The sequence below is a fragment of the Aristolochia californica genome, unplaced genomic scaffold, assembly GCF_029961685.1.
Source record: "Aristolochia californica isolate CCGP_79_NKW_82.1479 unplaced genomic scaffold, dmAriCali1.0.hap1 SCAF_2, whole genome shotgun sequence".
NCBI classification, from domain to species: domain Eukaryota; kingdom Viridiplantae; phylum Streptophyta; class Magnoliopsida; order Piperales; family Aristolochiaceae; genus Aristolochia; species Aristolochia californica.
The window spans coordinates 987,645-1,013,984 of NW_027181881.1; the positions used below are offsets into that span (position 1 = coordinate 987,645).

General features: G+C 37.6%; 2 protein-coding genes across 2 annotated transcripts; both read right to left on the reverse strand.

The window, feature by feature from the left end:
* Positions 1 to 2,326: 2,326 nt before the first annotated feature.
* Positions 2,327 to 5,510, reverse strand: LOC137956413 (pentatricopeptide repeat-containing protein At2g15630, mitochondrial). Its single transcript, XM_068803897.1, has 2 exons — positions 3,458 to 5,510; positions 2,327 to 2,373 (listed from the first exon to the last, which is right to left on the reverse strand). Exons 1-2 carry the CDS (start codon positions 5,349 to 5,351, stop codon positions 2,327 to 2,329), a joined length of 1,941 nt encoding a protein of 646 aa, XP_068659998.1. The 5' UTR covers positions 5,352 to 5,510.
* Positions 5,511 to 19,260: 13,750 nt separating this feature from the next.
* On the reverse strand, positions 19,261 to 20,317 carry LOC137957170 (zinc finger protein GIS). The gene has a single exon (XM_068804904.1). The coding sequence runs from the start codon at positions 20,132 to 20,134 to the stop codon at positions 19,391 to 19,393; it is 744 nt and encodes a 247-aa protein (XP_068661005.1). The 5' UTR covers positions 20,135 to 20,317; the 3' UTR covers positions 19,261 to 19,390.
* Between the last annotated feature and the right edge of the window lie 6,023 nt (positions 20,318 to 26,340).

Genomic DNA, 26,340 nt, shown 5'->3' on the forward strand with positions numbered 1-26,340 from the left:
ATGAGAATGTGGAATGAAGGAGACCTGGAGAAAAGGCTACCAGGAAGAATTGAAGACTCACCAAAGTAGATTGAGTCGTTTTCCAGAAAATTCTTTTAAATGGTAGATAAAGAGTTTTTTAGAGAGCAACGGGGTACAATTAAAATTGAATAACACACTTCATTAGATAAAACTCTTTTTTCTAATGCAAGCAAAAAAATAATATGAGTAGAGTAAGAAAACTCACGTGCATGGTATGTGTCTTTCCACTGCTAGTCACACCATAAGCACATATTGTGCCTGTATGAACATTTAAGAAAAAAACAAACCCTTTCTTCAAATTAAAGTGCTTGTAGTAGCTGACATAAGCAAAAAAATAAATGCTTTATCTCTTAAAAATAGAAGTAACTACCTTACACTTATAACAATGTTGTCAAAACCATACTAGGGCAGGCAATTGAACTGGTTCTACAGGAACCCTGACCCGCATGGAACGGTTCACCCACTGAACTTCCAAATTACCCTAGTCAGTCAAACCTGCCCTTCCCCCATCATTCTGTGCAAGGGAGGTAAGCGATCCCCGGGCCCATGAAGAAGTAGAGGGGGTCAAAGGGGTGGTACCCCTCTCCCCACTGTTTTTGACAAGGAGGAGAGGAGGTTTCTGTCCGTTTTCCAACAGAAAAATAGAGGGAAAGGGACCCTCTCTTCCCTCTTCTTTCCATACAAAAGAGAGAGGGTCCCACCCTCCCGATTCAACACTACTGGGGAAAGGGGAGAGCCTTCTTCACCTATGCAAATACAGGGTAGAAGAGAGGGGCAACACCCTTCTCCTCCCTCCCCTCTATCCAGACAAGTGGAAGTACAGCTGTCTACTTTTATTGGTTTTATGTTTTCAATATAAGACATCCAAATCATTTTTTAGAAATGGTAATACAGAAAATTATAATACAGTTTAAATATGATTTATGCCATCACCAATTCAACCACTGGTTAAACTGATTCTACCAGAACCAGCCACATTTCCAGTCCATTGGCCTGTCCAATTTAGAAAACATTGATGTTTGTGGCTAATTTGGCATAACATGTGCACCTTTACTTGTAGTGCCTCTTTTCTTTTTCTCTGAAGCGTTCTTGTAGTACTTTTTCAAATCAGAAGGACAGCATATCTAATCACACAACAAAGTAATCACTCAGATGTACCACAAAAGGCCTGTTTAAGATTTCAGCATATACCAGAATGGTTCTTGTGCTCCTCTACAGAATATATGAACTTCCCTCACAACAATAGCGGTGGCTTCCCATTTTCATTGCCCTCAAAAAAACAAAATAATGGTAGGTTCTTTTTGTTAAAATAATAGGGATAGATTCTTGCAGCTATCTTATACATTCTAGTCTCCTCATCCATCCTCATGTCCCTTTACCAAAGCAACAAAGTGCGCACTGCAATAAGCACATCCTCTTGATTCCCACATGAGTATTGCTCATTCTTTAAAGTATGAAAACCATTCTGAAAGAAATGCACCTTTTTCTCCTTGAAATGACATCAGACCAGATAATCTATATGAAACACAAAAAGTGCAAAACACAAACTGCAATAGAGATACATAGTTCCTGGATACATTGCATTGCTACCTCATGTTTCTCCCCTTTTTCTTCCCTTTGAAAGCTTTCATTTCCCCTTTCTCTTCAATAAAAAACATTATTCTAATGGAACAGGGGTGAATAATCACAAGGACCTGCAGTACCTAGACTCTGTCAACTGCTGTCTTTTTGTCCTTGTGCTGTCTCACTCTCTTCAAACAGTAATGCGGAAGCCGAAAAACACATAAAAAATGAAAAATATAAAAAGAAGAAGGAACCAACCCTCATACAGCCTAAAACTATTAACAACATAGAAAGACAAATTCCTTCCTAGCCTTTATCCAGGCGGGCCTTAAGATAAAGGCGGGTGAAGGCCAAGGTATTACAGGGTGTTGTCATCCAGTCCATTGGCCAAACTGAAGATGATAGTTTTTCTTCTCAATCTTAAAAACTTTTGACCCTTCAGTAAACCGAGAAGACATTATTATATATGGACATGTCTATCAGTTCCCATATACGTTTTCCTTTTTTTCTCTTTACTAAGGATCTCTTGCTTGGGGGTACAGATATGGCTGCCTAGTCAAAGTGGGGAAGAATCACAATGACTACAATATATTTACACAAAACTTGGTAAAGTATTTGAGCATTACCCACAACAAGAAATTACCTGAGTAGGAGACCCCAAAAGTTTGGTTGTTTTAGAAATGAAGCTGAAAGCAGCCATCTTTCTTCCCACAGGAATCACACTTTGGCCAAACAAAGAAATCTACAATACGTCAGCATTTAATGCTTCAAATCTCTCTTCTACTTTCCCTTGCACCGCACAAGAAAAGTGGTAAGTATCAGATTAATTTTAGGAAAATGTAGTAAAACATTACATTTAACATTCTTCGATATTCAAATACTGCTGTTTAAAATAAGAACACAAAATATATACAAAAAACTGTTCAATCGCTTGCATAAATTCATCCCTGTTTTCTCGTAGAGTTTATCAAACAAAGATTTGGAGGTCAGATAGCCAAACAACACAGGTTTACACAAACCAAAATGGAAGTTAAAATGTTGATTTCAGCAAACATAACAGCAAAGGCTGCAGTTGAGTCTTGCAAGGATGCTCTTCTTTTTTACATTTCAATGTATCTAACACTAGTTCTACACAGAAAGCCACTCTTCCTGTTTACTTTTAAATGCATCTAACTCCAGTTCTGCGCAGATGAGCATAAATCCAAGTACTTTTCCACCCAGGTGAAGGACTGCAACAAGTATTCATTTTTCAGTATCTCATGGCTTCAACTTAACCGAGAGCAAATGATGAAAATAACTTCTTTTCAACAAATTCAGTTGTAACAATCACTCTAGTTCCAAAAATTGCGAAGAATCAGAGCTTAGACAGTCAAACTTATCCATAAAACACCTGGGAAATCTATGTTCCTGTGGCCATACCATGATACTGCCTCGCCAGCTTGGCAGCATATTTTTATTATTTTTCCCAACAGAGCACAATGTTTAGCAACTGAGTCAGACATCATGCACAGATATCGAATTCAATTCTCTCTCTACTTAAATGTGGTTCCCTGCCTCAGAAAGCAATATAAGCATAGTCTAAGTTTTGGTACAAATATTCCAGTAGGTCTGAACAAGGTGCTCATGATAATGATTGGGAATGGCAAGCATGCTATCCTCTTCCTAATAACCTTTTCCTGTGAAAGAGAGCATAGGCATTGCCTCCTAGCTCCACAGTCATAACTTTTCAAAAGAGCTGTACTTTCCTAATCCCCTAAATCAAATAACACATAATATTTCCAAAACAAACCCATTAAATATTACTCTTCTTTAGTTGCATCTTCTCCGAGTCCCTCAATCAGAGACATATAAGTACTATCATCAGGAGTTATACCTTTACAAACCATTTCTTCCAAAAGCTCCTTGGCATGATCTCCATCCTTATTTTTGCACAAACCTTTAATAAGTGCATTATAAGTAAGAATAGTTGGATTATAACCTCTACTCAACATCTCATCCCGCACCTTAAATGCATCATTCATATCACCTTTTTGACTGTACCCACTAATGAGGGTGTTATAAGTAACAAAATCGGGTTCAATTCCCTTGCTTTTCATCTCATCAAGAAGCTTCCGAGCCTCCTCAGCCTTTCCAACAACACAAAACCCTCGCATGAGAGTATTATAGGTAATCTCGTCGGGCTTTATCTTCTTGCCCTCCATCTCTTTTAGGAGCATAAATGATCGCTTCATATTACCAGAGCTACAGTGCCCATCAATCAATGCATTAAACATCACAGCATCGGGGAATAAGCCTGTAACCTCAGCTTTTTTAAACAAGATATCTGCTTCCTTTACTCTTTTTAGTTTGCAAAGGACGAAAATTAAGGAAGTGTAGGTCACTTTAGTAGGTACAACCCCTTCTCTTAGCATCTCACCAAAGAGCTCAAATGCTTTCTTAACATTCCCCTCCTTGCAGTAACCATTAATTAGAATGTTGTATGTAACCCCATCAGAGCTCAACCCTCTTCGACCCATTTCCTTTATGAAGTCCTCCACCTCAATTGTCTTTCCTTCCATGAAAGATGCATGAATCAACACATTGAATGTATAAATAGTTGGATTTATTCCTTTCGCTATCATTTCATCTTTATACTGAAAAGCACTCCTTAAATCCCCTTTATTACAATATCCATCAATTAAATTGTTATATACAACAGCAGTGGGAACCAACCCTTCATCAGTCATTTTATTGAATACATCTGAAGCTTCTTCAAGACGTTTATTCTTACATAGACCTCCAATCAGTGATGCATAACTGTAAGAGTCCGGGTTTATTCCCTTTTCTTTCATCTGATCAAACATCTCAAAGGCTTTCTGAAACTTTCCTTTTAAACAATAAGCATGAATTATTGTATTAAAAGTCACAACAGTGGGCTTAAATCCGACATCTTCCATGTAAGATATAAACGCTTTGGCGATCTTCAACTTCCCCTCCTTGCACAACAAGTTAATCATGATATTGAAAGTCACGACTGTTGATGAAATTTTTAACCGGAACATTTCAGCATATACAGCCCATGCGGCCTCCCTCATATTGCATTTCAGAAGAAGACTTAACAAGACATTGCAAGCATCAACCTTTGGAAAAATTTGGCTCTTTTTCAAAAGAAAAAGTATTTCCACTGCCTCCTTTGGCATGTTCAATTCGCAGAAGGAACGAATTAAAAGATCAAAGAGATACGTTTTTGGGGATTTCAAACGACGGAAAGAAGCTAGAAGTGAGTCAGTGATAGAGCTGACTGGCAAATTGCTCACTGTGATGATATGCTTCAAAAGGCTTAGAGTAGGTTGAGCTGATGTGAGGCGGGAGATAACAGCAGCAGCAAGGCTGAGATTTTCCGCATCAAGCCGGTGAAACCCCAAGCCTTGTACCAAGTCGAGGACTCGATCAGGAGATTCGCGTAGGCGGAAAATGGTGGTAGAAATTTGAGAGGGAGACAGATCAAAATTTTGATTCTGTAACTCTTCGGACGCATTTTTGTTTTCCAAGGGCACGAATGAGGAGCCATCCTCAATATCAGATATCTCTTCCGAAGTTACTACTGGTGAAAGTTGGGCTCCCTTGTTTTCCAAAGATGCAGCAGACAGAGACTCGAAGGTTTCCGCCGAGGCGTTCGAAAACGTACATGTAGCGAAAAACAAGCGCGACTGACCTTGGCTTGCAGTGGTCGCGTACTTCCTGATAAGGGCAACAGAGTGAAGCTCGAACAGCTTCGGACTTCTCATAGCGGGCGGCGGAATTATGGCGCAAGAAAGCCCTGGAGAGGAACAGCTTCGGACTTTTCAGTTGCAGGGTTTTTTTTGGTCGACAGAGCGAAGCTCTAACAGCTTCGGACTTCTGATCGCGGGCGGCGAAACAATGGCGCAAGAAGGACAGGAACAGCTTCGGACTGTTCGCAGGGTTTTTTTGGTCGAAAAAAATAAGGGTGAAAATAAGGGAAAACTGAAAATGAGAAAAAAGGAGAAGAAGAGAGAAGAAAAAAATAAAAAAATATTTTTAATATTTTAAAATAAATTATAATTATAATTAATGTGAAAAATGAGGAAATAAATATAAAATATTTTATAAATATATAAATAAAAAATAAGGGAAAAAAAGGAAAATGAAAAAAATGGAGGAGAAGATTGAAGGAAAAAATAAAAAATAAAAATATATGTTTAAAATTTTTAAATGAATTAAAATTATTATTAATTTGAAATTTGAGGAAATAAATATAAACTATTTTTATAAAAATATAAAAAAATAAGGGAAGAAAAAAAGGAAAATGAAAAAAATGGAGGAGAAGATTGAAGGAAAAAATAAAAAGTAAAAATTTATATTTAAAATTTTTAGATGAATTAAAATTATTATTAATTTGAAAATTGAGGAAATAAATATAAACTATTTTTATAAAAATATAAATAAAAATATAAATAAAAATAAGGGAAGAAAAAAAGGAAAATGAAAAAAATGGAGGAGAAGAGTGAAGGAAATATATATATATATATATTAAAAAAATAAAATGAATTAAAATTATAATTAATGTGAAAAATGAGGAAATAAATATAAACTATTTTTATAAAAATATAAAGAAAAAAAGAAAAAAGGAAAATGAAAAAAAAGAGGAGAGAGAAAAAAAAAGAAAAATAAATAAGAGTTGAAAGACAAAAGAAAAAATGAAACAAATAGCACGAAGACGAGAGAAGAGGGGGGGGGGGGGGGGGGGGGGGGGGGGGGTGGAATTAAAATTAAAATATATGTTTAAATTTTTTAAATGAATTAAAATAATAATTAAAGTGAAAATGAGGAAAATAAATATAAACTATTTATAAATTATAAAAAAAAGGAAAAAATGAAAAAAAAGAGGAGAGAGAAAAAGGAAAGAAACATAAATAAGAGTTTAAGGACAAAAGGAAAAGGAAACAAATAGCAAGAAGAGGAGAAGAGTGAAGGAAAAAATTAAAATATATATTAAATTATTTAAAATGAATTAAAAATATAATAAATGTGAAATTTGAGGAAAATAAATATAAACTATTTTATAAAAAAAATATTTTTATACACGAGAAATATTTTGTTAATATTTTCTTGTACAATTGAGCCATGTTCTTAAATCATTGTACTTAAATTTTGTTGTCAGTTTGAAAATTTCTTGTACAATTGAGTCTTTGTGACTTGTGAGGGTCGAAAGATCGAAACCAGATGAAAGTAGGGAGCAGTAAGTAAAGGAGATGAACTTAATTCTATTAATTGAGACTCAGTTATTAATATGGATTGTTAAGCAAATAATACTCATCTAGAATACCCTTTCAATTTAATTGACACATCACAAAGATAAATTTCATGACATACAAAAAAATTTGTAGTATTGGTAATAAAAATTTATTAAAAACGAAGCCATATTAGTGGTATTTTCAAGAAATGTTGAAAAGACATTTTTAGTATAAATACATTTCTTGGGACTATTAGTGCCTCATATTTTTTAAAACATTTTTCTAATTGGAAATTCTTATTAAAAAAATCATATAATTTTCTAAGTAAGATTTTCTTACCAAAATGAGCTAAAACACTGTATATAAAATTTTTGAATAATTATTTGATAGTTGATGATGTAATACTTTTAGCATGAAGCAATTTTCATAGCAATTTTGTGTTTGACATTTTATTTGATTAAAACTTTGTTGATAAGTATAGTAATATATTAGATTGATTATTAATTTTTATTTTTTCCATAAAAGAGGCAACTAGAGGTCCATTTAACTTTCCTAAAAAATTTAAAATATTTTTTGTAATTTTCTAGTAAGTCACTAGTTTTTCCTAGAATATAAATTTTCAACCAGGGGCACTAAGGAGGCCATAGTAAATTTATGGTCACATTCATAAATTAAAAAATAAGCTAAACAACATTTGGGGTAAAAAAAATTAATATTGGTGTGTTCTAATCCATTATCGATATTCAATCCCGAACTTCCCCTATCATTTTTTTTTATTAAATATATGCATAATTTTATATATAATTTATTTGACATATATTTTATGCAGAGTACTAAATGAAAGTTGAAGCTTGAACTCGGTTAAAATTATTAGGCTCGAGCTCGAGTTCGAAATATTTAAATCAAACTCGGCTCGAACATAGGAAGGTTCGGGCTCTGCTAGATTCGATGTCATCCTTATGTTCAATTTTAAGTAGAGGTCATACCCAATTTTATGTAGAGGTCATGCCTATTTTATGTAAAATGTATGCCCAATTTTATGTAAAATGTATGCATAATTTTATATATAATTTATTTGATATGTATTTTTTTAAAAGTTTTGAATATATGTTGGAGCTCGATCTCGAGACATGTATTTTTTGGAAAGTTTTAAATGAATATTGAAGCTCAAGCTCGGCTCGAACTCGGTTAAAATTATTGGGCTCGAGCTCGATAACAATTTTAGGCTCGAGTTCGAGTTCGAAATATTTAAATCAAGTTCGACTCGAACATAGGCACGTTTGGGCTTGGATCGGCTTGATGCCACCCCTAATTGCAGGTTCTATGCCGATATATTCAAACAAATTGTTGTCAGTGTGGTGGATAATGTGCTACTTGTTCACTAAGTGGATGCAAAGGTTGTTATTTTGTATGACATATTTTTGTGTCCTCGAACGCCCATATCTTCAACACTTCCACTCTTACTAAGGGGGGTCTTAACTGGATTGCCACTTCATCACAACTAGTTAATGTCGAGAAGATTGAAACCGGTTGTCAAGAGGAAATTATGTATGGAGACCGTTGAACTTTTCTGGTTCCTAATCTTATATTTGATATTGTTCATAGCATGTTGTGGAGGATACATCTGGACCTACTAGTGAAATGATATCAAAGATTGATTTTTGTTTACTTTGTTGGACTTTTATAGGAACAAGACTAACATGGTGATTTGTTGTGCAGACATATAGATGAATCTATTGGATGAAACCCTCCATATTGAATATTTCAATGTGGATGGCTCTCTACAGTTGAATTGATTATGAGATGGATACAATATTGTCTACTTTTATCAATCATCTATCTGGCAGGCTTTCAAACTTTTATTAGGATGACTTAACTTTCTACCGAACCCAAAAAAATTGTGAGTCCAGATCACCCTTGACATTTCCATGTGCATCTCATCTATTCTCTAGTGTATCTCAATTGGTTACTTGGATTCATGACCCGGATTTTTGCAATAAATATTAAAAGGAGAACAATAAAAGACTAAGCCAGTTGTCATTGAAAGAATTTTATCTGTTTTGCAGGCTATTGCTGCGAGTAACTCAGAAATACCTTCCATTTTAGAGTTTTTGCAGCGTCGTAAGTTGGAACTCAGCAAGGTAAAATTCCACTTCAAATAATGTCTGATGTTGAATGAGGAGTTTTCAAATTGTAAATCTTTCATGATGTGTAACTTAATCTGGATTCAGATTAAGCAATTATGTTTGGCAATAATGTGTACTATGATCCTGGAAAGAAAACCTGTAAATTTCAATGGCGATGGATGTGCTTGTTGCTTGTTATTTTGAATCACCAAGGAGGAACAAGCACGACCGTTTCAAATTCCTCTAGATTTGTTGTAGATGAGCCAGCTCGAGTTGAGACTCATGGAAAATCTATTATGCAAGAATAAATGAGTGGACCAGAACAATGAGCCTCCAAAACCTCATAAAGAATCTTTAGTTTGTGACTATTATGAGACTATAACGGAAAATATCCAAAGTGATAATTCAGGTGAACTTTATTATGTGGGTGTTCGAGAAGGGATAGTAAATCAAATGGGTGCTAGTGTATCAAGTGTTGACAATGTTGAGACCTTAGCCTTATAGTCTGAAGCAAAAGGTGAATAACAATCTTTTTGAAGTTGCATATGTGGTGATTTCACCGGATGAAATGTTCTTCTTTGCATGCACTATTGTTGAGGAAAAATGGCTGCATAATCATCTTACTTGGTCGCAATTATCACAGAGTCTTTCGGTGGTATGACTATTATCTCCTTGAATTTCTAAAACATCATGTACTAAGTTTTATAGAAGCAATGTCAAACACAAAAGTTAAGACATTAGTCAAGAGCAATGTCAAACATTTTATGGGAAGACACAACCTCTCCCTACAACAGAACGTTCCTCATTCTTACCTGTGAAGTCTTGAGTTCTCTCAGCCAATAAAATTTAGAATGTGAAGGTCCATTGTAACAAAAGACCTTTTCTGCCTTCACATAGACTAGAGATCTCTTTCTGATGTTGCTTGGGGTTCCAAAATTGCTCATCACCAAGCAAGCATCCACGATGAGCATGGGTTTGTGTACTGATCAACTGACCTATTCCTTTTTAGGGATCTTTCATGTGACATATTTGCCATGGGTGAGCTCTTGGCTCCTATCTGTGGATTGAATATACAAGTGACTCATAGAGCATCACAAGGGAATTGAAAGATTATACTGTAATTTCTAAGTTAGGGACTAACATTAGTCTGAAAGTCTTAATATTTTTATTCATTGCAGTGCAACTTCAGAAAGATTAAGAGAGCATCCAAATCTTAATATGATGACTGTGCAACAACTTTCTTGTAGTGAACATTATCCAAAACTAGGGTTGTTTATCACAAACATGGTATATCTATGGATCTAGATATCACAAGTTATATTGGCACATGTTTTAAACCACTCTTTTTATGTTGGTGTTTGCTAGAAACTTGATGATAATCGACAATATTTAACTTCACCTAACCAAGTCAAGTGAAACTTTAAGAAGTAAACTATCTCAGTTGTCAGATCTTCTTGATCACTCATCTCTTGATCTATTGGCCTAAATCAAATTCAAAGGCTGGCTTTGAGTTAGTGATGTACGATGACAAGGGATTAAATTAGGAAAAGGTTTAAGAAAAAATTAGATAAAGACACAAATATGAAATGCCAACTATTTAGTCTTGGACATGCATTATTCACATTATAAATTTATAATATTTTTTGGGCTTTTGGTTTAGTAAAGATTTAAAATTTTGAGTTTATAGAATGGGTCAAGAATCTAGAAAGCCTAGGCTTGTTCGAATTTGGTTCAAATCACCAAACACAAAGGATTAATGGTTGAAGAAGAAAGAGAACAAGAACTAACCATTTTTTTGAGAAAAGAATGCTTAATTTAGTGTAGCAAGATTCGTAAGAGAGAACATAAACCCTAATTTTAGGGTTTGAGCTACAGTAAATTGAAAAAAAAAAAACTTCTTTCTGCAATAATATTTTTGAAAATAGAGAGAATGAGAAAATTAGAGAGGAAGGAATAAAAGATGAAGGAGAAGGTTGAGAAAGAAAGAAAAGAGGGAGAATTGCACCTTGATTTTGGAAATAATTTCCAAGAGAGCTTCATCCTTATGCCAAAAGCAAGTATGTGTGATTTCATTCATAAAACTTATTTGGTGCAAGGCTCTACTGGTTTTTATAACCACTAAAACCTTATGAACTCAAAATTTGGGCTCCTGATTGAGAGCAACAACCAAAACAAAAAAAAAAACAAAAAACAAAAGGAAAAGCCAAGTACTTATTTTTCTTCTTTGGGCAAAATTTAAATTCTTAATTCCCATCACTTGTGTGTGTTGTCCATCCTTCGAAATGGTTATAGATGAAGAGGGCTGTCATGAAAAATGAAAAAATTTAAATTAATTAATATAAATCTAATAACATGCAAATGGATCGTAATTTCACTTCTAATTGGCTAATTCTTTCTTCATTTTATCACCCCCCACTGGCAGATGAACTTGACCAAGGGGAAGAGAGTATAAGTTTATTCCATATCATTCTAGTTAATTTGGTTCTTTAAATGGCTCTAAGATTTTTCTTGAAAACCCCATTTTGCTTATTGTAAATTTGCCATATTCCCCAATTTATAATTGCTGCTTTTGAATGTGTAGAGAAAATTGGGTGCAAAACACTTAAAAATAAGGGTGTAAATGGTATATTAACAGAATAGAATAAATTATTTCATATATTTAGTATATGCTATTATGGGTATGTAAAATTAACTATTTTATATACCATTTATTTACCTATTTATCCAACTATAGCATGGGTAAATAAATGAAATAATTAAAAAAATTTAAAATTTTATAAAACCATAAGTGTAAAAGTCATGTTATCATATAGACATAAGCCTAAGAAGAATGTCATTCTAATTATAATAAAATCTTTAAATGATATTATGAAATCATTAGAAAAAAACACTTTAATCATGTTTCATCCAAAATGTCCATTCAATAAAATAAAACTTTACCGAATTACTTTTATATAATTGAGTCGGTTAATCAGGTATGCAATAACCCTTATATATTTTAATTCCATTTAAACAAGGAATTGAGTAAAATTATCCAAATTTGTAATTGGGTAGAAAAAAAAATTGTTATTATTTTTTAATAAATGATAAACAAAAAATTGGATAGACAAGCAAATTTGACATTCCCAGCTTAATCCTAATTAGGGCATGAGAAAAGTTGAAGAGAAAACGCTTGAAATAGGTTAGCTAGTTTTATTAGGGATTGTCTTGGGGTGATTTAAATGGGAAATTTGACCTGATCCAATAGTAGTGACACTGGATGTTCCTTAACCTTATTATGAGGTTTAGGGTTTAGGGTGAGGACTTTTCCTATCCCTATACAATATTTTTGTTGTTAGAAGCCAATTCCATTATTATATATAAGTAAGTTATGTAAATTCGTAATTGATTATTTTTCATCTCCACACATAAACTTAACCTAAAATATGTCTCAACAAAATATTGTCCCCTAGAAAATCAATCATGAGATGGGATGGTTCGGATTTTCAAATCCATGATGGGTTTACCCACTCTTAACCCAGTTCATGTATAGAAACTTTACTGAATGTTATTTAAGTGCCTTTTCTAGAAAATACTGGAAATGTATTTTTAATAGAAATATGTTTCCAATGATATCCACTGCCTCTTGTTTATGGGAAACACTTTTTTAGCCAAAAAATTTTACTAGGAAAATCATACAATTCTTACCAAAATGGGTTAGAAAATCGTATGAATTTTTTTTGAATAAGTATTTGATAATTGATGTTGTAATACTTTCAATAAGAGACATTTTTTATGGCAATTTTGTATTTGATGATATTTTATTTTACTGAAGTTTTATTGGATAAGTATAGTAATATATGAGATTGATTATTAGTTTATATTTATTTCCCCAGAAAATGCACTAACAGGTCTATTTAATTTTCCTTGGAAATTTCTAAAAAAATTCATGTAATTTGGTAGTAAGGCACTAATAAGATTTTATCGTGAGATTTTTTGAAAATATGTATCCTAAGAAAGGTATTTTTAGTTTTTCTTGGGATATAAATTTCCAACTAGGGACACTAATGGTGCCTAAATGTATTTTTTTTTTCCGACACTTTAAAAAAAAAGGATTACCTACCTGGTATTAAAATTTTACTTTATTTTTTTCACTTCTCGCGTTAATTATCCCCTAAAACTAATTATTCTTCGGAAATATTTTCTAATTTGGTAGAGAGAAAGAACAGTGTTCTCTGTAGTTAATGTTAATCCCTTTTGCTTATCATTCTCTTCCTCTCTCGAGTCTTTCCAAATCAATCTAACTCTTCTCTTCACATCATTAATAGATTACTACTTCATTTATTAGGCGATGTAGCCCTTCATCAGCTTCCAGACATGCAGATCGCCGTCGCCATTGAAGCTCAAACCCCTCCACCACCTATCTTGTATTACTCTCGGGACCCCACGAGGGCGACACGTCGCTCTCCTTTTACAATCTTCCCTGTTCCTGTCCCTCCACGGTGCACGTTAGCCCCCTGCATTTCTTTTCTGAAAATGACCACTCCAGGGAACTAACTTTCCTCGTCTGCAACATTCTATGGTTGTGGTCCTTCTTTTGGTTTAACTCCATGGTGGTCCTCAACCCTTCTTGTCCTTCTTCTTCTTCAACCTCTGATCTCTCTCTCTTTCTCCCCGGGCCTCCTTCCCCCCTCCCCTTCATTGCTGTCTTTCAGTTCTTCAATTTACGCTTGAGATCCGGTCGATCAAATGGCGAAGAAGCCATGAAGTTTGTGGTTTATAGCGGGTAGGACTGATGGGATTGTCGGTACCCCGAAACACTTATGGTGCAGACAATCATTAACTGGTGCAGTAACAGTTGAATGTTTTTCCATTTTTGCATGCAGAAGAGGAAAAACAAGCTCAAGAGCTTTCTGGGTCTTTTCCTTCTCGTGCATAGCCGTCTTGGATTCTCTTAGTATTCAAGGGACCACTGGGGTTCGGTTGGTGCAGACCTGATTCAAACAAAACAAGCAACTTGGGATGCCTCCGACAGGACGACTCTCTTTGTATACTTCCAAGTGTCCCTAGTTTCTGGTTCGTTTCTAATTTGAACAAACAGTAGACGCAGTCCTCGGGGAAACCTCCTGGGCAACCATCACAACAAACAAAACGAACAGTCAGTAGTGTAAAAATTCTCCATCTTTCTGTAAAGATTATATATGTAATTAATATACTTGGTTAATTTTTCATAAGGAAGGAATCAAACTTAAGGTTTTGTGTGCGTTTACTAAAGATTAAAGGGTTTTTTAATACGCGTGTCAGCATAAGGCAGTAATCAGTATCGTCCATCCTCATAAATTCTGAAAAGACGTTACTGAAACTCTGGAAGGAAGCTACATGGGACTTCAGTAACTCTGTAAGAGCAGGCTCTCCCAAGAGATCTACAGCACCCTCTGCTGCGTTTCAGATGCCAGTGAACAGGAATTCCAAACGGAAGAGCTCCATTCAGCTTCTCCCTGATGCAGATTTAAAGCACAAATGTTAGTCAATTAGGTTAGATATCTCCCCTCTTCAAGAACAAAACCCAAAAAGATGTCTTAGTTTCTTACCTCGTCCAGACGTGTTTTACATCTTCTGGGTAACACTGTAAGCGTTGCAGCGTGAGATTTGGGGTTTTCTACGTTAGTATCGGATACTGATTCTGTCTCATATAAAAACGCAACTCAAGAAATCTCGAGGAACAGTGAAATAGGGTAAATAGTAAACATCAGGGCATGACAAGTTTAGCTGGACGGATTTTGAATGAGATAGGTGAGGAGAAGGGACGGAGCAGATTTTGGGTTCAAGTAGGAAGAATCAATGACGTTGTCACATTCAACTTGTAAAATCAGTTGAGAGATGATTCAATAATCACCGACACAGAGACAAAAGTTGGTACAGTTTGTCATAGTTGTGCCTGTTGATGGGTAGGATATTTATTGTTCCATAACAAGCTTAACTTCGCTTTCTTGGTAAGTTCTAAAGGTTGGCCACATGGGTTCAACGTCACGACACTTGGTAGATCAGATCATTCGGCTTTATTGAAGGGATTAGCATGCCTGTAGATTCATTATTTTGTCATTATTAAGGGCAAAAATGCTCCTTCACTATCAGAGGGATTACCAAATCTCGTCTTAAATGCTCTTTCGTCTTTGGTGTTGTACTGGAGTTCTGAGTAAGGCTTAGAGGATTTCCCTCCGCATGCCTTTTGCTCCACGGATGAGGACTTCTCCCACGCCGTCGAAACTTGCCTCGACGTTGCTCCACCTTCCTGTTTTCGTCCTCTAATATGGATTTCTCTTCACCTGGTTCAATCTCATTACAGGGAGTTGGGAGATTTAGTAGTTCATGGACTAGCATTGAAGTTCGTCTATTTCAATCACATTTGGAAGAGTGAACGGGAGTTCTTAGCAAATTAATTTGTGAATGACCAATGATGAATCCTTTTTTTCTTCCTTTTCATGGCTAATCATGAGATTTTTTATTAACAACCACTGTAACCAAATCTGCAGCATGTATTATGTAAATCGATTGTGTCGTAAAGCACTCTTTCAAATCATCTAAAGAAAATGGACCAAAGTGAAAAGGTTATATAAAAAGTTCAGAAAAACGGAAAAGTAAAGGAGAGAAGGAAAAAAAGGGCTTTAACATCATAATCTTCATGAAGGACAAGTGATCCTACTTTAGCCACACTTGGGTAATGCACTGTAGAAAAATCTTTTTGGCCACAAAGAACAAGTGAGGTACAAAAGGTAATAATAGGATAACGTTAGCCAATCTCATCGAGTCGTTTTCCTTCATCTTTTCTGCTGAGGAAATGAAAATTCATGTTTCCCACTGCTAACGTTGTTGTGTACTTTAAGTTGCTGTAAAAGCTAGTAGATGTTGTTGTTCTTCATAAACAATGGGAGAGCAAATCATAATCCATAGATAATAGTGTAGTGGGTACCTTCTGTTTTAGCTGTTATAGTCTGTCTACTTCTCAACTAGGGAAATTTAAGAAGTGAGACACAAAGAAAATAAAAGAAATGAGGTGACAACAAGTAAGTTTGTGTTTGCTTCTCATGGGAAAAAATGATTAAAAAAGAGAGAGCAGAAATGACATTTTAACATGAAATGGTGCCGTTGTGGTAGTCAAGTTAGCAATTCTTGCGACAATTGTTGCAGCTAGGTGGCAACTTCATTGATGCTGGCTTCAATGGAGTTAGCGTTGGGCGGGAAATACCTTGTATTTGATATAGAATTTAGTAATTGAGAATAATATTTTTTTTATTTTCATTGATGATGAGATAGGTATTTATAGAATTACAATAATGACTGTAGATATTACACCTCTTCAGAGTTTGAGTTTATTTGGTACTTGTATTTTGATCATTATCTTTATCTCTATCATGTTCCCGCAAGATGGAACTTCGAGAGGAGAGTCCAATCTTGATCTTCAAGAAGAGGAAACATGTTCGTGGAAGCTAAAGGAGGGGAAGAGTATAGGCACTGGTAGTAGTTGGGGTGGACAGAGTCGGAGAGAACGCATCGTCCAGTGAAGAGATTTGAAAGAGCAACGACACTAGTGGCGGCTAGGGCGGACGGAATCGCATCGTTCGGTGAAGAGATGGAAGATTAACGACATTGATAGCGACTGGGGTGGACGGAATCACATCGTTCGGTGAAGAGATGGAAGATTAACGACATTGATAGCGACTGGGGCAGACGGAATCACATCGTTCAGTGAAGAGATGGAAGATTAACAACATTAATAGCGACTGGGGCGGACGGAATCACATCGTTCAGTGAAGAGATGGAAGATTAACAACATTAATAGCGACTGGGGCGGACGGAATTGCATCGTCCGAAAATGATATGTGGAAGAGCAACGACACTGTATCAACTAGGGCGGACGAAATTGCATTGTCTAGATGGGGAGAAGAGGTTTTGCAATGAGTTTTTTTTTTAATCGCATGTGTGCGGGATATGAGCATCGAGGGGGAAAATTATTTTTTCCTTGGACATAGGTCACCTGGCATGGTTCTGTTGAGATGACGCAGGGGGAGCCTAATGCGGCACCATCGAGGGTGGTTGTCGGTAGAGCAGACAACGCCGACAGTGAAGGTGAAGGTGACAACAAGAGCGTCTGTTGGGAATGTGATAAATAGAGACAAAGAAGAGGAAGAGAAATTCGTGGAAGGGGCATAGGGTTTTCGTCCGGTGATAGGGGGTGACAACGATGACATGATATGAATTGGATCAAAGAAGACGGTAGGAGAGGTAGCAGAGCTGTGGACGTCGGGCCCGGGGTTCGGCTTCAGTGGTGATTCCCATCAACGACGAGCTAGTTCTGATAATCGATCGAGAGCTCTGATACCATATAGAATTTTGGAATTGAAAATAATGTTTGTCATGAATTTCATTGATGATGACATATGTATTTATAGAATTACAACAGTGGCTGTAGAGATTACAACTTTTTAGAGTTTGAGTTTGAGTTTATTTGGTACTTGTATTTCGATCTTTATCCTGATCTCTATCATTTGACAACAATTGAGATGTCGCTTACAGTAAAACACAAACGATCTCTTTTCATTTTTTTAGTCATTCATGTACGACCCAAAGTTATGCATGAAGTGTGTATGGATTAACATGTAGTTGTCTTTTTTTGTGATTTAATTTTTTTCCTAAATCATGTGCTTCCAAAAATCCAAAAAGCGAAAAATGACATACCTTGTACTGCCTTACCAACTGACTGTTGAAATATCTTTTTACAGGGTTAATCCTACATGTATAAGACTTGTATGCAGATCCCATGTCAAAATTATTATATGTGTGGATTAATATTGCAATGGTTTTTCAACAGATGCTATATGCTCATAGCTTCCAAGTTAATTCAGTTTGTTCAAATCAGCAAATATGCCTCTCTGTTTTGTTTTTCCTGCTTCCTTTTCAGTGTAAAGAGACACTGTAAATGTGATTAAAATCAAGATTGAGAAGTTAATCCTAACCAATAAATTGATTGACATTGACTAGCTAAATAATGGAGAGACGGTAATATTTCCTTGCAGCCTCCTTACATGCTTCATCGTTGTCCGGGTGATTGAAAGCCATGGATGGTTTAAACTAATAAAAGCAAATAGAGATATGATAAAATGGAAAATCAGGAGAAATCCAAAGTTCCAACAACTCTTTAATGAAGGAAAAATGAGTAAAACTTGGAATTGATGTTCCAACTGCAGAAACATATGAATTAACTTCAATATTCAAGAAATAATACAATTATTTAAGGCAACTAGGCAGCTTCTTCATGCTCTTTCAAGAGTTGTTATAATGATCAAAAGCTTAAAGCAACTCCCAATTTAAAATTCCTTTTGAGCTCATCTAAATTGTGAAATCTAATCAAATAAAAAAATATAGGGCAGATTCACAGTAATGCCAAATGTCTTGTTCAAGAGACCTCCCCCTTGAAGTTTCCTCTGAGGAAACTTTATTCTGTGTCACTAAATCCACTTCTTGGCCTCACAGTGCCCAACAGGTCGAGTAAACGGAGCTGAGGGAGGACACATGTTGGGCAAAGCCAGGGCAGCTGCCGGAAAACCTTTCTGAAGCATAACCAGTGGACAGATACGAATGCTATATTTTCACTGCAAAAGCCTGTTAGCAGTTGAGAAGGAAGTGAATACTAACCATTCTACTTTTTCTCCGGCCGCTGCTCCATAGTACCAAAAAAAAAAAAAAAGATTAAAACCAGATTTAGTGCTGAAAATAGTATTTTCTGATTATGTAGAAAGTACATTGATACCTGAAGGGTTTCTTCCATATTGTTCCCAGAAGATGATGAGTGCAAGTATTCGTAAGCTTATTAATTTGCAGTATCAAGAATGGAAAAAAAAAGTTTATAATACGTATCCATGCATGGATTGAAAAGAAAAAATTACATCTTCAAAGCATTATCACTGGGTTCTTTCTAATAATTTAATTCAAGTTGAAGATGATGAGTACTGGTTTTTTTGTTTGTTTCCTGTTTTGAAGTTACAGAAACACGCTCAGTTTTCACTTTCTGCAGCAAATGTAAAAGAGAAGAACTCGCCAAATTAGTGACAAGCACACGTGAATACCAATTTCTTCGGTTTCTGTGCTCACTGAAGTATAAAGCCGAGGAAAAGGAAAGGACACGTACAGATGAATGTACAACTGCAGGAACGAAGGAGGAAGACGATCATTTTTGCAAAATAGTTCTGCTTTTAAGTTAGTGATCAGAATGAGTTTAATGTGTACTGGGTTTAATGTTTTAAGAGAAGCTCTCCACCAAAATCACAATGGGAATTGGAGATCATAAAATAGATACATATATATGTATATATATAAATAAATTATATAAGAGGGATCATGTATCATGTATTTGATCAGAAATTCTCGACGATTAACTGTCTTTTTGATGTCTATCCGGTCCCCCAGCGATTACAGATGCAAATCCAAACTCACATGGTCATGTACCGAGGTGGTAGAGTCATACATGCGGCGGTTGCCTGAAGCGCCACCAACTTGTTTGACGTCCTCTCCGGCAAACAACGGCAGCTGGACCACCGCTGGCGACGAACGGTTGTGGTTGAAGCCCTGGGCACTCTGATGCCCGGCAGGGATTCTCCACAAGCCCGGCAAAGGGTTTCCGTTGAAGGGCTGCGAGTAGGAGCCGGCGCCGGTGTAAGACCGTGCCGCCGCTTGGGGCGTCCATGGTGGGTAGTGGGCTGAGCCGGCGTAGCTGCGCGCCCCTATTTTGAAGGAATCGCCTGGAGATCGGTGGTAATTGAGGAAGAGATGGGGTCCTGGATGGTCAGGAAGGGCAGTGTGGGCGAGCGCGGACTGGAGGTGCGCACGCTTCGCGTGCTGGCGCTCTCGCTTGTGAGCGTTCTGGTGGCCGCCGAGTGCCTGTGACGTGGGAAAGTTGCGGCAGCAGTAATGACACTCGAACTTCCGGCTGTTCTCCTCGTTGAGCGGCCCTTCTTTCGCGTCGTCCCTGCCGACGACGGTGTCGGAGGACTCAGGTATCTCGTTCCCGGCGCCGTCCTCTTCACCCTTGTGGCCGAACTCTATCCCGAACAGACGAATGTGCTTCTCCCTTACCGGTGCAGGTCGGATGAACGGCAGCTGGGAGAACGATTCCACGTTCATGAAATCATGGGTCTCCGTCTCCGTCTTCTCCATAACAGCAGACGGGAGAAAGGAATCGAAGAAGAAGAAGAAGAAGGAAGAAGGGTCGAGGAGGGGGAAAACGGAGGTGGGTTGATCTCACAGGGAGGCGTGTGGCCTGAGAGGGGAGGGAAGGCGTGGACAATTCATAAGGAGTGTAAGGGGCTGACAGGGGCGGGAGCAGAGGTGATGAGGCTTTCTGTGTCTGGTTCAAATACCTCGAAAGGTGCGCACGATAAGACGAGAGTAACTTAAGTGAGAAGGAGAGGAGTCGTGAAGTGGATTGTGTACCCATCAGTCAACCGCATCGTAGAGAGAGAAAGAAGACGAAATCCGTTGGTGGGTCTCGCTCTCTGACTCATCCCGTCACTCTGTCACTACCATTTTCCCCCTCCTCCGATGCCCTTCCCATTTCTCTCTCTTTCTCCCTCAGGTACTGTTAGTTGTTGCTGCTCCTTTATAGCTGTTGGCTTCTTTATAATCTGTGTGGCAGGGTCGTAAGTGGTCCTCAACTGTTTGGTGATTTCATGGAAGTAACCAAACTCGTGTTTTACTGTAAGTGAGGTAGACCTAACTTTAACATGGTATATCGGTAGTTGTCTATATATGAGCTTCCATTACAGGGATCTCAGAGACCTGTAAGCACGGGTCATAAGCCAGCCTACTACTGCTCCTATAGTTCCAATACAAAGGTATAATGAAAATAGATACATGATTTAGTGTAATATTTTTCGACAAGTGAAGATGAAACCTGAAAAGAACGTATTTGTCATGGCCACAGAAGACGAGGACATGCATTCTCGATTAATCTTATTACCATGTCTTCCTTCTCTCTCTCCTCTCTCCTTCTCTGTTTTCAAGGAGTAGTTTTCCCTTTTTACTAGCTCAGTTAAAAACCTTTTTTTCTTAATGAAACAGGTCGTCGCAGGTGAATCGAGCCCAGACGGATGCGAGTGTTTGAGGTCGACTGTTCGTCTCGTCATCTCTTTCCGACTTTTGGCAAGTTTTACAGGGTTTTGGAAATTGGGTATCTGTTGATTTGCATGAGCATTGGCTGTTATAGTAATTTAATGATTTCAAAGATAGGTCTGCGTTCTGAAAATCTGTAACCTGAAAATGCCATTCCTTTCTGTGCACACACTCTGCAACTTTATTCGTGCATGCTTGACCCGTTTAGCAATAATTCCTTCCTCTTTCAGCCGCAGACCCGTCGTTTTCCCTCTTCATCTACCCTTCAGATCCTCTGTGTGACATTGACGACCGTTTATCTTAATCAAAAGTACTTTGGTTTCTCTTCTTCTGGGCCCCCAGTGCAACGCAGAAGCCAAGGAGCCTTCCCTCACCTTGGCTTCTGCAACCACATATGCAGTCACCTCTACCTGCCTTCTTCATTTGGTCTTTACCTTGCCGTACCATCATGTTTCACTTCTGCCGCCGGAGGGGACCATTTGTGGACCTTATTCTCAGTTCTGGCCTCCCCTCCTGTCGCTCTCTCCTAAAAACCCTTATTCTCTCTTTCCCTTTCTCTCTCTGTCTTTCCGTGGCCTCAACATGGCATCATGCATCGCCCAGCTGCCGCATTGCCCCCCCTCCGCCCTCTCTCTCTCTCTCTCTCTCTCCGAAAGTAAAAAAAAGAAGAGGGATGTAGAGGTCACACCGTCACTTTCTGCTCCTCCACTATAGGTGGCCTGATGGCGATATTGCTAGCAAACTCCTGTCGTGGGGCAAACGTGTACTTCGGCGAAGAGTTCATGGTTTGCAGATCAGTTAGGCCGATGAGTGGACGAGACGGGCTCACAGTTGTTAAGTCCCTATACAGCACAGGTCTCGTCTGGTTAACCGGGTTCCCCCGATTCCCCATGGCAGATATTTCCGCTCAACTTGAGGGCCGAAAGCCATGCAAGTGTAAGCTGGAGAGTTTTGAAACAAAGCTCAAATCGGCATAAATTTCAAAGACATGAAGACGATGGCTTTCTATAAACCCTGATTTCAATATGGATAGGTCCCGTATCTTTAAGGTCTGATGGTCTTCTGGACGATCATTCTGTCGGAATGGTATGAAGAACTCAGGACCACTGCAAAGCCCTTTGAGGGGAAAGGTGAAGGACTCCTTTCACATGAATGCACTATCAATGGAGGAGGCAGTTTTGGGGTTTGTAATATGTTTGCCCTTCCTTTTCTGTTAATTGTTTGATGAGGCTTCCACGTGGGGGAGATCTACCTTTTTCTCATTCATTCTCATTTGTCTCTTTGCGCCATTGCCCTACATTATTATGGTTCTCTTTATCTTCACCTCACCTGACCTCAGGAAGCTAGCTAGCCACAGTTACTTGTACACAGTGATCTAAAGTGGAGTTGAGGAAACAAAACAAGGCAGTGATTGTGAGGAAAAATGCTAATTTAAAGTCTTCATTTATGAGAGGGTAAGTGGGGAGTATTCTTAATCTGCTCTGATCTGTACACCTCAACCACTGAGGTAGGCAAGACTACTACCTGATGGGTTTCTTGAAGACAAGGACACTAACCAGTAACTAACATGCCATTTGGGGTATGATGGATAACTTTTCATTTAGGGGTTATTTGTACTTGCCCCAAAATAAGGCAAAAAGAAAAATAATTAATGAGAGAGTTGATGGATTTGGAATCAGCTTTGCAGCCAATGATGCCCTTAACCCAACTGACAAGGACACTCTGCCCTTCTTATTATTTGATGGAATTAAGAAACCTGTTCGTTGAGGACTTCTTTCTGCCCTACAGAACTTTTCCTCATGCTTCATATTGATGAATTTGGTATTCAGAATTGAGTTTTCATCGGATCATCAGACCCTTAAAACCAGATGAAAAGGGCTCTCTACCCATCAGAAAACGTGGGTCATTAACCCAGGAAGCAAGCAAATATAGACATGAATGGTACATCGTACTGAACTAATTCCTAATCATGTCTGTGTTTAAATTGGTGGGAGGTGTCCTTCCTGACGCCATTAACGTTCTTGAAGGAGCTTTACTGCCAGTGGGTACCTAGATCTATTGCTCTATCTGTTGAGTAATTGATCAGCTCAAGCTTTTATCATGCCGCGCATTGATTGATTTCAACACGAGTAGGTGAGTGTTAGACGCTTGAACGTGAACAATCTTCTTCTCCATCTGAGCACAGTATGTGACAGGTCCAGAAAAAATAAACAGGCAAGGGTCCACTTCTTACACTTGTTAATTCGACACAGCACATCATCCTTAATGGCTTTCAACCGACTGGCGTACCTTCTTCCACCATCTTTCCACTTGCATGACTCGATTTCCCTTTCCTCTGCTCTCCATTTCTCTGCCATGTTACCGTCTTGTCTTCCACAAATTGGACATCTTCACTATTCATTACAGCCCTTCAGCAGAGAATTCTCAGTTTTTGGCTAGTCATTTTGGGTTGAATTTGAACCCAACTTTAACATTTGCTGTCTACGTTTAAGAACCACAAAAAGAACTTAATTACACACAAGGAATAGTAAGAATGGTATCACACGAATTCATCGATTAGAAGTGGCCTCCTAACTGATGTTTAGTCTTGATGAACTTGGATTCATTAACAATATATGACGAATAAGGATGCTTCATCCTTGTGTGTATGGAGAAATAAGTTTTAATTATATCTATAAGCAATCGGCATCAACTCTAGAGTGACAAGACATCCTTAAATCAAGCATTACTTGATCATTTGGAGGTGAAGCCAAGGTGTTTTTCCTGGCATCATTTCGTGGTCCCAAAAAGGCACTCTTTCTCCTCGCCATGTCTTGTGTTTGTTATCTCCTTTTGGATTACATTCCCTACATAAGACTTTCCTGGCTTTTGTGTATACAAGGGCAAAGTCACATGAGCGACCCCACTTTCTGGGCACTATTCCGATTGCCAGCGCTAGATGCCACTGCATTTAAAGCTTGTGAAATCAATCAAAATCCTATAAATGGTTCTTGGAACTCTGTAAAGCTTTTCGGCCAAAACGCTCAGCAGCAGCAATGTGTTTTCCTTTTTCTTTTTCTTTCTTCTGGGATTTTTTTTTTCCTGCCAGAAGTCTCACGTGGAGCTACCCATTTGATTAATTCTCTGAGATAATTCGTCGGGTGTTTGATTGAACAAAGGGTAATGCAGCCTTTGGCTGCTGTGTAAAGGGGTCTAAGGTTTGGTGACAAGTTATCAGGAAGTAGAGGACGAAAGGTGTTCAGATGGAATACACTAATCTTGTGATAAGGACGAGAGTATCTGGCAACTTTTTTTTTTTTTTTTTCTGCTGGTGAAGATAAATCTGGAGGGTGTTGAGGGAAAGATTCTCCTAGAAAGCTCTGGTGAAGGTCAAGATATAGGCCCACTTTGGGAAGATCTGACTCATGACTTTAGCTGCTTTGAGCATCGACTTGGAGAGTTCGTGTCGGTGGATGCTCTGAAAACCCTAATTTGCTTGACGTTGTCACCTTCTATTGGTTACCGTCTCAGTCTCCCTCTCTCTTTCTTTGAGCCAGCTTTGAAATAAACCAGAACCTAGTTGCAGTTTATCTTTTCCTCTGTCAAGCCAATATCAATGGGACGGATTGCTGGCTCAGGTGTCATGTTGAATTCAAGAGTTGAAAGTTATTTTTTCTTTATGAAAAGCAAAAATTGATTGATTGCTCACATATCATTAGGTTTTAAATTAATGGTTATATAATATGATTCAAATTATCCTTATATCTTTACCATTAAATGTAGTCAGTTAACTCTAACTTTAACGTATACAAAAAATAAAAACATCTTCAAGAAAATAAAAATCACACTTAGATATGCCCATAGGTGTAAATTATGTAGCATTCGTGTAGATTATGAACTTAAGCATGACTTGCATAATGTATTTGGGATAAGATTAAGTCGGTTCTAGTCGACAGAGATAAAGATAAATATAGTGATAGATGATAAAGATAATGATAGAGATAAAAATAACTAGTGATTGAATTAGAAACAGACTCAAATTGTAGAGTTGTAATCATCTACTATTTCTGTGTATTTCTATAAATAGTTTACACCTGATATTTGTGTGTTTTTTGCTCTAAAGTTAGTGAAAGTTAACCAAATAGACCTTTAGGCATGTTTGTTCCAACAGAAGACTATATATAGGAAAAAAAGAAGAAGAAGAAGTCTCATTGGTGAAACCAATCTCAATTAAATAAGAATTCATTAATGTTGCCCAAGACAAGTATGGACTATGAACCGTTTAAGAATGAATTGCCTATACGAGTCAAAAGTACAGACTCGATCAAAATTGGGAAAACCCTAAATGAAAATAGAGAACTAAGTGCAAACACGGAGAAAACAGAAGCCACTTTCCTGAAGCTTTGTCCATGGACATTGCAGAGTCTGTGATTGTACACCAATGGCAGTAAATGACAAGGCTTCAAACGCGGTTTACCTCAAACAAACAGACCGGTAGCAGAATATCATACGCGCGTCTTCACTGTGTACTGGGTAGTGGTACAGCAGACTCAGCTTCATTAATGCATGAACGCCGTCTGGTACGATGCTTTAGGAGCGCTTTCTTCACAGACTCAAGCAGAGATGAGGCAGGCCGCCGATGGTCACACACGGTTCACCTCCATTAACTTGCTTTATCTGCTGCTTGGGCCATTAGATGCTGCAGCCTGCAATACTTAGAACCATACTGAACTCACAGACTGAAATAAATGCTGGGCTGCTGGAGTACCTCAAGCCTGTCGATTCCGGCCACTGTTTCTGGGTGGATCTCGTTCGATCATTCAATTTGCTAGTCATTCTTCTCTAATCACAGCGATCAGATGAAGCTAAACTCAGATGTTTCATTCCCCGTTCACTTGAGGTTTTGCCATGGAGCTAAAGTGGCTAATTTTAGAGCAAACAGTAGTTTTTTTTTTCATTCGGATTGTGACAAGCTCCTGCAAGATATCTGCTGGGTCATCTTTTGATGCGAACTGGGAAACGGAAAAGGTGTCATGAGAGGCTGTTTCAAAAATTATAGTATGAAAGGGATTCTTACCAATAAGTATTATATCATCTACATAAACTAACAAATAGAGACTATTGGAAGAAGAGTTGTAACAAAACAAAAAAGAGTTTACTTTGGTAGGTGTAAAACCATAATAAATCCAAAAACCACTATATCGAGTATAACATGCACGAGGAGTTTGTTTAAGACCATAGAGGGATTTTTAAGGTAACTAACATGATTTGGA